This window comes from Pogona vitticeps, chromosome 6 (assembly GCF_051106095.1).
Source record: "Pogona vitticeps strain Pit_001003342236 chromosome 6, PviZW2.1, whole genome shotgun sequence".
Classification (NCBI taxonomy): Eukaryota; Metazoa; Chordata; class Lepidosauria; order Squamata; family Agamidae; genus Pogona; species Pogona vitticeps.
This window is the reverse complement of record NC_135788.1, coordinates 97,929,074-97,942,578: the sequence shown is the minus strand read 5'-3', so window position 1 is coordinate 97,942,578 and position 13,505 is coordinate 97,929,074. Positions and strand designations below refer to the sequence as shown.

The following is a 13,505-nucleotide window of genomic DNA, read 5'->3' as shown; positions in this document are numbered from 1 at the left end:
TTCCACTTGTTTAGGTGAGTTGCTTGTAATCTTTTAAATGTTGTTGAACTGCAGGTGAGCTTTGCTAGACAGGCCTTTAGGACATTTGGTTCAAAAACATCTGGAGGTTAAAAGGTTGCCTCCTCTTGTCTGTAGTGTCACTATAAGGATGATGTGTGAATTGGCTCTGACAATGATTCCTAGTTAAAGAGCTGTGTTCTTACAGAGATTTATAAATGTAATAGAAGTTTGGAAAAGAATTTGGTCCAGTACTGTGAAAGGATTGTAGATGCTCTGCTCTAAAAATAATATAAATATCCAGATGACAGAGAAGGGCCATCGCTTAGTGGTAGAATTCATGACGTGCAGACAAAAGCCAAGAACTAGTACACTTTGATATCCAATACTGGCTGAATTGGGACTTTCCTCCCCTCCTGGTTTTGCAGCAGCCCTGAATGTGCTAAAAAAAACAAAAAACTGGTTCCAGATAGCCTCTTTGGAAGGAGGAGAGGTGCCAATTCTAAGGATGTAGGTGACCCAGCAGAAGCATGTTGTTTTGATTTTGACTTGAAAATCACTTTTGGCATTCCAGGTTCTGCTGCATAAAGTAGTTGCTACCAGTCAATAATGACCGGTTTTACTGTTAGAAGTGATGGGTGTTGCAATCTAATACATCTGGAGAGCAATGATAATAGAATATGACAAGCTAAATGGACCTCTGATCTTGGTATGAAGCATCTGACGTTTCCAAATTATTTGCCAAGAAAGTGCAGTGATGTGATTTACCCATCAGAAATTACAGTATAGGGATTTAATTTTACATGATTGGATAGTATGACTTTTGGTTTAAATGGAGCCCTGCACTCCCAAATAAATGTACTATATGAATATACAGTGAGGGTGAAAAGAGAAGTAAAAAAATGATTCCTGGGATTATATTCTTAAAAGCTGATGATCTGAAAAGTTAATTTGAATTTTGACATTCAAAATTTAATGGTATTGACATTTGATTCTTATTTACAAACTGAGATAAAGTGAATTCAGCAGAATGTGGATATTTCCTCTCCTAGTGGCCCCAGCAATGGTAATTGATAACTAAAACATGGAAGATTCTCAACTGGAGCTGTGTTCAGGCCATGCAGAGAGTTTGCTTGTTTACTGCTGCCTTTTCCTCCAGTAGTATCTCATACACATGCTTCTATATAAATTGGCTTGTTTTCAACAGTAGTCATAAGTAACATATTTACTGTAGGTACATCAGTCTTTACATATTTTCCTTATGCTGAATTTTTGTTAATTAATCTGATTGTAACATTCTATGTTTTTACAATGATGAATACTTACAAGTTTTGTAGTCAGTTTTCAGCATAATATGTGCCTTTCCTCTGCTTGAGATATGAAAGAGAGTGAAAGCTTCCACTTTTGGTTTTGAATAAATCAGTTTTCCTATCAAATTGGATAACTGAAAATATTGAGAGACAGAAAGGAGAAGCATATGAGCAAAAGCTAATCCTTTCCATGCTGAATTTTGAATTTTGTATCTTTTATTTTTATTAAACTTTTAAAGATAAAGGTAAAGGTTCCCCTTGACATTTAGTCAGTCGTGTCCGACTCTAGGGGATGGTGCTCATCCCCATTTCCAAGCTGTAGAGCCAGCGTTTGTCCAAAGACAGTTTCCGTTGTCACGTGGCCAGCGTGGCTATATACGGAACACTGTTTACCTTCCCACAGAGGTGGTACCTATTTATCTGAACTTTTACCTTAGGGTAATAGAATATTCTGAGTTTCACTTATTTAATTAATTTAATCAAAAATAAAAGTATTTGTGTATTCCTTTAAAGAATTGTTTTTAAAATATAAAGAATTTCTCTAGCATTAAAAGAAAGATCAGCAGGAATAATTCCTTTTTGAACCATTTCCTGGCTTGTGTTTCATTCAGTTTTTCTGATAAAAAGTATTATTTTCACAAAGGTCTAGTTTAGATGTTTATCAAGTATGTGTCTTAATTAAATCTTACGGTGATACAAATCCTTCATGGAATATAAGTATAATAACGTCAGTTTAATTGTTTCTTTAATGTGGAATTATCTAATAGTAATGAGCATTTAATATAACTCTAAATGCATCCTCCACCTTTTTACTAATATTTTTAATGTTGCAGCTGCTGTAGGGCAGAAATGGCAGTAATAGTCTTGAAGATGTTTTTCAGAGAATGCTGGCCAAAATTCCTCTAGCTTCTATGGGTGGGTGGATGTGTCTGCGTGCACATGATCATCGGATTGGAACATGGACCATCACTTTCCTATTGGTTCATCCATTTTAGTGCTTGTTTTGCTCTGCTTCTCTGACTAGTATTATGAGTGTGCTTGCATCTTGTAGTTGTCATTTTTCTTCCATATATTTTAAAATCTGATAGAAAAAAAGCCTGGATTGTGTGTATCTTTATAGCTTAGAGGGTTCATAGTAAGTCATTGGGTAGATCATCTTAGTTTGTTGGCGATGTATGCTTTATTTCAGTTATAAAGATACCTAAACATTGCACTAAACTGATGATGTTTCTTCTCTTCAACAAACTTTCATGAGGTACTGTAGTTGTTTGTAGATGCCTTTGAATATGGATAAAGAGAGTGAGGGCAAATAAACCTAAATGTGATCCAGATAATTCCTTGGTGATACTGGGGAACTTAATATGCTAGTTGTCTGGGGATGGATTTTCTGAACAGAACTGTTTTCCTTTGGCAGGGCCCAGAACCCAGTAGGAGGGTATTTCAGCCATGGTCTAGTGTCCCCTTTATCTGTTTTGTTTGGTACACTATTCTGCCTACTGCTGGAAGATAGAGAACAGACCTCTGTCATCTATGTTTTGGTTGTCTCCAAATCTGTTATCACAGACATCTTGTATAAGGCTAGCTTTACAAGGAGCTTGGAAATGTCCTTTGAGATGAAGCAGTATAGAATTTTTGAAAGGGAAAAACTAAATATTAAACTGGTATAGACTTTGAACTGTTTGACACATCCATGTGAGCCTACAGCTAATTTCCAGGCCAAATTTAAAAGTTTTGTTTTTGTTTTTCTTAAAATTGCCCACCCACACTATAAGCAAGAGATGGGAACTTCAGGTCTGTGCAGGTCTGCAGTGCACGTGGATTTTTTTCAAAAAAATAAATAAATCAGAGTGAAATGAATCAGGTAACTAAATGTTAACCCTTCCAGTTAATTAATGTCTTGTGGCATTCATTATAATTCTGTTGTACTCTTGGTCGTGGTGATAAAAACTTAGGGTTTTGAGGATGCCCATGCCAATATCTATGCTTACAAGTAGGCATGGTGGCTAAGATAGGAGAATAGTTTGTTATATGCTATACAGTATTTAAATTAGATTGCACCATTTCTCTAAAACAGTATTTCAAGGCCTTTCATTGCCCTGAGAATCAGATTAAGGATACATATTTTCTAGGTGTAAAAATAGAGCTTCCCACTCTCCCATCCAGGGAGTAGGATGAATAGTCCTTTATATAGACTGGTTAATAACTTGTGCAGCAAATCCTGTACTTAGATTAGTCAACAAATGATTTTAGATCTGTTTTCCTTCAGTTATTTTTAAGCCACTGACTTAATTTTCTCCTTCTTTTCTAGAGAAAATGTGCAGCTGTTGATTGGCAGCTTTCTTCCTGTGAACTGCTGCCTGTGTCCTCGTGCTAGAAAACTAGAGTTCCATGACCTACACGTGCTTTGGTGCTCTGCTTCCCAAGAGCAGTCATGTATTAGTTATTTTCGACGATTCGTCTTGTTCCAGAGGAGTTACTTCACTGGTATTCTGGAATACAAGGTGCTCAATGAATCGGGAGCCCCCATGAATGAATCAGCCAGCTCTTGCCAACAGATGGCCAAAAACTGCACCACACATGTAGCAGGGATGGCACAAGAGGACAGGGGTCAAGTGCCACCCACTTTCTATCATGGTGCCAGCCAGGAACTTGACTTGTCCACCAAAGTGTACAAAAGGGAGTCTGGCAGTCCTTACTCTGTACTGGTGGACCCAAAAACAAGTAAGCCACATCTCCATGAAAAAGAGGAGCAGCCATATTTCAGGGAGGACAGAACAGTAGGAGAGGTCCAAGCTGTGAAAGAAGACAGGGAGAACTCTGACGACTTGCAGGAGGAGGACGAGGAGGAAGATGAAGTGACTTACAAAAGGGAGCAGATAATAGTAGAGGTAAACCTTAACAACCAAACATTAAATGTATCAAAAGGGGAGAAGGGGGTCCCCTCCCAATCCAAAGAAACTGCTGTTCTTAAGACCAGCAGTGAGGAAGAGGAGGGTGACAGTGGGGAGGAAGAGGCCACTGAAGACAGTAATGAGGAGGAGGAGAATGAGAGGCAGAAGAAAAAAGAGCAAAGAGAGGAGAAAGATAGTGTTGCACAAAGGAGGACAAGGAGAGCTGCATCTGCTGCAGCCACCACAACTTCCCCTACTTCCAGAACTACAAGGGGCCGTAGAAAGAGCATTGAGCCCCCCAAGCGTAAGAAGAAAGCTGCAAAGGAGCCCAAGGCACCTGTGCAGAAATCAAAGTGTGAAGAAAAGGAGACTTTGACCTGTGAGAAGTGCCCCAGAGTGTTTAACACACGCTGGTATCTGGAGAAGCACATGAACGTCACTCACAGGCGCATGCAGATCTGCGACAAGTGTGGGAAGAAATTTGTGCTAGAAAGTGAGCTCTCCCTTCACCAGCAAACAGACTGTGAAAAAATCATTCAGGTAGGTTCTCTCGCCTGCTTGCCAGATTTCCCTGCCTTCTGCTGTCCCTTGGACATTTGAAAGGGGGGAAATCCTTTGAGAAGAACAAAGTCCCAAGCCTTTTTACTTCTGTCAACATTTCCTGTTGCACACCCAAGGAAACTAACCTGTGCGAATATGGGGATGGGAGGAAATAATGGCTGCAGTTAGGGTTTCTCTACACAACTTTACAGAAGAAATAGAACATCAGAAGTGGAATGTGCACTTGCTTCATACACTAGTTATTCTTTAGTGGAATTTGATTTCCAGAGATCATGGGCATAAATGTAAAGCTAAGGTTGCTGGTCCTGGGTAAATCATACTGAACCTTATGGAGTCTCAGTGATAGGTTTTCATAAGGAAGTTGAAATGGTATGATATGATGAGTTGTTACGATGAGGGATAAGTCCAGATCTAGCTTCACACTTTGTTCTTTTTCAATATAGTTGTCACTGCCATGTAAGAAATTTGTAAATAATATTGCAGTGTGTAGCAAATGATTGGGTGTCTAAGCAACACACATTCTGTATGGCCAATCACACCCTTTTGCTTTAAGATGTATGTTGTGAGATGCAGATTTATGCACACATTGTTTAGAAATCTCGGTACATGAAACATTTTGAGGTTCCACAGAAAAGCAGCTGATTTCTGTGCAGATTATAGCCTATGTTTCTGCCACAGTGATATGCATGAGGAACTCTAAAGCCTACCGGAGTTCACTTCTCTCGCTGTCTACCTCAGACTGTCTATTTATTCAGAATTTCAGGAAACCAAATCTCCCACAGGCATTCAGGTTCTATACTGCACAGCTGCCTGTGAAGGAAACATTCAAAGCCCACAGATCTTGCAGACTATTGATAATTTAAATCCTCAGCACATCTGACAATTAGCCCTGTCACACCGGTATGGTGAAATTCAGAAAAAGGGTTTCAGTTGTGGTAAACAAGGATACACACATAGAAATAGAATGAGCTAGTGTTACAATTTGGTAATTTTAGACCATTATGTTAAAAGTGGTCTTAAGAATGTAAGAGTCCTATGTTTTGTGGGGCAGACTTGGAGATTCTCTAATTGTGGGGAGTGGAAGTAGAATGAGGTAGTTCTTGTACTAACAAAAGTGGTAAATTGTTTTAGATGACATGCTAAGTAACAAAAATGCAGCTTAGACGTGGTTCTGCATAACACTTGAATGTTATATTTTCTAAATTTAGAGAACTAGCTTTTGATAATATCTTCCCAGCAGCCCTTGTTCTAGGTCCCAGAAATAACCTCATTACTCGAAGTCACATTATATTTGCAGCCTCCTCCCACTTTCCATTCTGAGACTTATTAACCAGATGTGGATTCTGTGATTGACACCTGCCATTCTCACCCATAAACGGACCTTTGGGCACCTTTTGGCTGTGTTTGCTGTCTTGACCAATAAAGAGCTCTGGATAACTCAACATTGCACACAGTTTTATGGTATATTACTTGGCCTAGTATTTCTTTGACATGGGTTTTGAATTTCAAAAGAAGCTAACATGTTAGTCTGTTGCAGGAAAAATTTTGTGACATGAAAGATGAATAAATTTATTATAGGACAAGATTTTGTCAACTAGTCTGGTTCCTGGGATACTTGAAATGTTAATTGATGTTACACGTTTATATATTGTGCATGTAGTTGGAAGAATGTGTGTGTGATCAGAAGAGAATAAAACAGGGAAATAGAGACATTAAAAACAGTTAAATATCACATTTTATTATGGCAGAGGCTTTTGTGGCTTACAGCCTCCTTCATCTAATGCATGAAATGTTACATCATTTGATGCATGAAATTTTATTTCAACTCACAGATTCTTGGATGTGTAAAGGATTATAATCAGTGGGTTCAAGTGAAATTGACATACAGAAAGTACAGACTACTGTCATAATAGCCACTAACAGTGGCCAAAATCCTGTTTTGTATCTATGCCTGTGTAACTCAAAGTTGCTCAAACAGTTGAGAAATTTGTACGTTAGTCATATTCAGCAAGCAAATCCACATGCATAATGGTGCAACTAGTTGTGCAGTCAATGTAGTCTGCCTGGGCATAACTCTCTATGAACTATTACAGGCATAACCTTCTGCTATGCAAGTGCAATAGGATTTCAGCCACTGTTTGGAAACAGACATTGATATAAAAATTCTATCTAGAACTAGAATTTTTATAACATCTCTGCCTAGAAGATGAGCTGTTTAATGTGTGTAGTACAATAAAAAATCCTTGTCTCTGTGTAAACCTCAGGAGTACTTAAACATATACAGTACCATATTTTTCTATTTATAGCATGCCCCTGTTTATAAGACACCTCCCATCACACTTTTCTAACCCAAAAATTAAGAAAACTTAGCTTCGAGTATTCAGCCTCTGGGCTCGGAATGCTCGGACATTAGGAGTCCCTGTTAAATCTGAGCACTGCCTACAAAGGTCCACCTTCGACGAGGTGTGTTCCAACTGGTTTGTTCAGCATCAGCTGACATCAGTTCCATAAGGCTCGTGATTGGAGGAAGCTAAGTTCCCTGACCATAGGAAGCTAAGCCTCATGACTGAAGGAGGCCTGTTTACACAGGCAAGGTACGGGCCCTTTTTGTTCCCTCCTCAGCTATCTCAGCTTACTTCCATGTAAAAGACACCCCTCAATTTTTAGTGTAATGATTTTAGGAAAAAGTAGTGTCTTGTACACGGAAAAATATGGTAGTCACAACATATATTTCACATGAGAAACAAATAGAGGAATCCCAACCTGTGGTATGCCTATATATCGACTATGGTGACGTAGTCTCTACATTTACTGTTTACAGAACCTAATAAATAGCATTACAACACCATGCATTGATATACTATTTATCTTCCAATGAGATCTATGCCAGCATTTACAGTAGTGCCCTACAGCAATAATAAGTAGGACAGTCTCTGCACAGAAGAATAAATGATCACAAATCTGATATCAGAATAGCAGTATTAAAAAAAACAGTGCAAAGTGCCTCAGTCTTCTAGGACACTCAGTCTCTGACCTCAAGCTGGCTACTCCTGAACATAAGAACTTCAAAAATAGATTCTGGTTAGAAAAAGAACAACTGCAAGGATTTATGGATTACCACCTAAATATTGTTAAGAATAGAGATGGGTACGATTTAAAAAATAAATCACCAAAATTGTTCAGAAATTCCTAATTCATTGATTGGTATTCATACAAATCAGTGCCTCTGATTAATCATGAATCAGTGAATTTTAGTTATTTTTGATTTGTCAATTTATTTGGCTATAAAATGGCTCCCAAGGCACCTCAACATTGCAGGGAAGCTTTCTCTGACTCTTCTCTACAACCCCATCAAGTTTGGTGAAGATTGGATTTCAGAAACCCGAGTTATATGCCCACAAAGAGAGAGCCCCCCAAGGAAATTCACCTCCCCAGCACCTAGAGACATCAAAGTCACAGGGAAGCTTCTACTGACTCTCCTCTACAATCCCTCCAAGTTTGGTGAAGATTGGGTTTTCCCAAGCCTCCTGATAAAGGGCACTTCCCTTGGGGGAGATGCACTTTGTGGATATATAACCTGGTTGTCTGAACCCCAATCTTTACCAAACTTGGAGGGATTGTAGAGGAGAGTTGGGGGAAGCTTCCCTGCAATTTTGTTATCTCTAGGTGCCTGGAAGAACTATCCTTGGGGGCTACTTGTAGGTGTATAACCCAGACATCTGAAATCCAGACATTACCAAACTTGCAGGACTTGTAGAGGAAACTGAGAGGAAGCTTCCCTGCAAATTTGGTTTCTAGGGGCTCTCAGGGGGCTGTTTTATAGGATTTTAAAGTAAAAAAATGAATTGATGAATCAATTTGACAGAAAAAAATGTAATTTGTGACTCGTCATTGAATCAAAATCACAATTTTTCTGATTCATACCCATCTCTATTTAAGAATTACTGTTAAGATAATTATCAATGTCTGTATTTTCTGCATTTCAACTCCTTTACCCCACCCACACCAACTTTTGTATGATAATCCTTCTCAGGGAACACACATTTTTTAAAGTGAGCTATAATCAATTAATTTTTATTCTGTAATAAAATATGCTAATCTAGTTCTTCTATTGTTTTATTTCAACAAACTGATCATTTTTAAAGCTAATTAAACTAATTAACACATGTGTGATTAGAAATCTCATTGAAACCACATGTTTTAATGAACCTCTTGATAAACTGTAATTCAGTCTTCCTTCAGTGAAAAGGAAGAAAGCTACATAATCCATAGAGTCACCTTAATACACATTGTTTTAACACAGATGTTGACTCTGTAACATAAAGGACAACTTCAGGATCTTCTTGTTTTTTCCTCCACCCTTACAAACTCTGCAGTGCCTGGCCTGAAGAAGGACTGACCTAGAATTACAAGCTCACTTGTTTTTAATGTTCTAGTGGGCCAATAAAGGTATTACAGTACTCTTATTTTTGGAGTCTTTCTTTGATCAGGAATTGCAGCCTTAAAGGTCAGAATGTTCTGAGAAATGATGCTACTGCTTTTTTAAACAGTGCAGCTTCTGATAAATTTCTGTCCACATATTCTTTTGTGCCATTCTTTCCAAAAAGATATCACTTGCTATTCTGTAGGTGATCTCTCTCCTAATTGGCAAATTTTTCAAAAGCCCCCAAAGTTACAAGGGTCTATGATTAATGCTTTTCTCTTACCTTCAGAATTTCCTTCATACTGTCATTGAACCGTAATTATAGTCCCTGTCAAAAATGTAACTCAGCCCCCATATGCTATACTGCAGGTTCTTAGCTGGAGCAAAGCTGATAAAAATGCATGATATCTTAAATTTCCCAGAAGTTTTCCATATGCCACAGAATCCAGCTAAAGAAGAATCAGTTTTTAAAAGATCATCTTTATGTTTCTGTTAAAATTATCAATATACTTTTTTATATGTAGACTATACATTCACATGATGATATACAAGAAGAGATGGCATTCATATAAAAAGACAACCTCAGGAAACCACTATATACGGACTCAGAGCACTATTCTGTCTAGTTCAGTATACAGACTGATTATTGCTTTCCGGGATATCAAATAGTTTATTCCCAGCTATGGCTGAATATGTTTGGAATTGAATCCAAGACCTTCTGCATGCATTCATTGTGTATGCTGTGCTGCTCTACTGTGACCTCCCCCCCACCTATTTATATGCCTTCAGGTTGGCTCCAACTTGTGACAACCCTTCTAGGGTTTGTAAATATAAATTACTCAAGACAGTGCACACCTGTTCCTCCTTTTGGTTGTTCTCTGGGACTATGCAGCCTGCCCAAGACTATAGAGGTGGCAAGGGACATAAACACATCACTTGTGTGTGTGCCTAGTGATCTGATCTGCATTCCACTTAGAAGGCACAGTAGGGATTCAGACTTACAACCCCTGTCTCTGCAGCCAGGTTCTCCAGTCATCTGAGCTATATTTCCTCTGGCCTTTTCCCCATTAGTTATGTGCTATTAAGTCACTTCTGGCTTAAAGCTACCCTAACAGAGTCTTTAAGGTATGTGAAATGTTCAAGGAATAGTTTACAGTTGCTACCTCACAGTGAGTTTATATGGCCAAAAGGCAAATTGAACACAGGTATCTTAAGTCCTAGTCCTAACACTGGACAGAATTCTATTGTATAACTCTGTGCTGGCATAAACCACATTGGAGTGCTAGAAGTAATTAATTTTAAATGATGTATGTAAAGCTTCCTATTCCCCCATTTTAGGTTCTGAAGCTCCCTGGAGCTCTTTTTTGCCTGGGGAAGCCTTTGGGAATCCTGAGAGAGGGGATGTTAAAGGTCAAAAATCGATGGCAGGGTGAATCCCAGTGATTGCAGCCTGCTGGCAGTTTTAACTTTTGATGTTGCCTGCTTCCCATCCCAAGGCTCCACAGGCTTTCCCAGGAATGGCCTATGCCAGGGACTAGATGGGGAATGTTTCCCTGTTCATTCTGCTGGATCTTTCAATGTCTTTTGATACCATCCGCCATGGTATCTTTCTGCGTTGTTTCTTTGGGATGGGACTTGGAGGCACTGTTTTGCTGTGGAAGATTGAACTCAGAAGGTGATACTAGGGAACACCTGTTCACAGGCCAAAGGCCAAGTGTCTTGGCCTTTGGCCTCTGGTGTTTCACAGGACTCTGTTTTGCCCCCTATGCTATTTTTAACATATATTTACATGAAACTTACAGAAGAACTTTTGGAATTCGGTATTACCAGTATGTAGATGATATCCAACTCCTGTCTATCTAGCAGCAAGGAAACTCTTCCAGTTCTAAACTATTGTTTAAACCAGTCTGTTTCTGGGCCGAATTCAGAGTTCTGGTTATAGCCTATAAAGCTCCATACAGCTTGGGTCCACATTATCTGATTTACCATATCGCCCTATATAGCCCTACTTGGGTCTTGAGATAATCCATGGAGGCCCTTTTCTTATTCCAGTCATCTTTATAAATAGGTTTAACGGGCGAGAACAGGTCCTTATGGTGGTTGCCCCCAGGTTATGGAATGCCTTCTGCCATGAGACTAGGCTGGCCACCTCCACACTTTTTGGTGGCAATTAAATTTTTATTCTAACAGGCCTTTAGTGCTTGATATCTGAATTTAAAATAGCTGATTGCTCTACGCTCACTGCAAACATATCCTCTTTACTGTATTTTAAATGCTTTTATATTATTAATTTTTTTTTATATGACAATTTTAAATTTTACCTTGTTTAATAATTTCTAAATTGTTTCTGTATGTTTTTATATCTTGTCTTTTTAAATGATTTGTGAGCTCCCTTGAGTCCCACTGCTTTGAAAAAGGAGGCATAAACATGCAATAAATAAATACATTCAGAAGGCAGTTATGCAGAAATAATATGGGCTATTAGCCATTGCACTTGATAAGTTTTCATCTGTTAATTGGTTAGCTGAAGTGGAGTACTTAAATCATCAATCTTGTGCTGCCTCTCTAGGTAGCACATTTACCTAGTGGCATAGTAGATGAAAACAAAGTTTTTAAAAACATGTCAGATTTTACTATTTAATTCAGATTTAGGAGGGTGTTGTTGTTTTTTTTAAAAAAGGACCAGTTTTGCCTTAAATAATAGCCAAATAAATATTAGATTTAGATATTAGCATGTTTGGCCTAAAGTGTATGTGTAAACCAAATTATTGCCTCTACCAGTTACATTAAGTTGAAGCAGAGATTTCCATGTAGACTAAGAACCAATCTGATCATTTCTCAGATATTTATATTTACAATGCAGCTGCCAAAGAATTTCATTTTGGGAATTTCATTTTCCTTTTATGCGCTGACTGAAGAAAAAGTGAAGGAGAAAGGAGAAGAAAGAAAAGAAGACAGAATTGTCCACTGTGTGCAGATTTACCTAACAAACTGCCATGGTTACTGATTCTGGGAAATACCTTGTATGGGAATATTTCAAAGATATACCTTTTATGTACAAAAAGGAAAGTGCACAGAATGGATACAGAGCAACAGAGATTGTAAGACTGATGCAGTATAATTACCCCCAATTTGGGAATATGCTTGGTGGCCAAATTTGCATCATTGTGCCAGCCTACTTGGTAGTACGTCCTGTTGATCTTGGGTTTCTGAGTAAACATGGCTCACACTGGCTTGTAAATATGGCAAGTAACTATTGGACATTCATCCTTCTTGGCATTTAGTCTACTGATAGAGCTTGAAACAACAGCTTTAAATTTTCTGGAGCATTTTAGACAAATGCACTCAATATACTCCTAATGTACAGTCTGAGTTTGCTGTTTAGCTTTAAAAGCAGAACTAGGTAATTACGTGAAGTGTTAATAGCATAATGGCTAAAATCATCTTGTGTAGCTATGCAAATTGCACATGTTTTGGAAGCAAATTTTCCCAAGTTAAGAAACTACTGTAGATATTCTCAGTTGCATGCTGTGTTCTCAGTATGCAGCTGATAATGTCTATGGTGATTTCCTAACTTGGGCAATTTGTCATGATTTGGGCTACTTTTTATTAATCTAAAGTTTATGTAGGAGTTCATTGGATCAAATCCTGCATTGCAAAGACATTGTACAAGGCCTGGAAAGTCAAATTGACAGGCCCTTCCAAAATAGGATCCTGTAGAGAACCGTTGGAACAAAAAGCTTCAGTACAGTAATTAGTTTGTTCTATAATAGGAGAAATAATGGAGTTGAGTCAGGGGTCCCAAGGAGCCCAGGAAGACCAAATGTTCTGTCGTTCTCTTAGCAAGCAATAAGTTCTACCAGTCCTGAGAATTTCAGTACTCTGGAGATTGCAATCTGATTCTGTTCATATTGATAATTTTTAAAGGTCTGGAGAACTACTGGAGAACCTTGAGATGCTCCTACAGTTTCTCTAGTCCTCTTAACATAGCTTGTATTCCTGAGACATGATAGAGCCAAGTATTGTGTTCAAGAAAGCAGATGTTGCTTTGCCATGGGGCCTTCAAGGATTTTGGTGGGTTTGTAGCTGCAGTGCTCCCTGTGCCTAGTTTCAGTGTTGCAATCATGTACAGTACAGTAGTATCTTCTTAGTCCTATAAGAACTCTTCCACTATTCCAGGTCCTGTTTCTAAGCTTCTCTTAATTATGATTGAACATGATACTGCTGATACTTGTGAGTCACTGATACGTTAAGGAACAGGTGATGCTGCTGTGCTTCACTTCCTTGTTATGCCCCATCTTAGCTTGAACTAGAATGTCCTCA

The 13,505-nt window shown here is 38.5% G+C and overlaps 1 protein-coding gene across 1 annotated transcript in view; it reads left to right on the top strand.

Moving 5' to 3' along the window:
- The window catches only part of ZNF652 (zinc finger protein 652), a 38,255-nt gene that overhangs the window by 13,985 nt on the left and 10,765 nt on the right, over window positions 1-13,505 (top strand). The window contains exon 2 of the mRNA XM_073004368.2: window positions 3,616-4,738. Coding sequence (XP_072860469.1) covers window positions 3,833-4,738 — 906 coding nt within the window. The 5' untranslated portion in view covers window positions 3,616-3,832. The remainder of the gene's footprint in view (window positions 1-3,615; window positions 4,739-13,505) is intronic.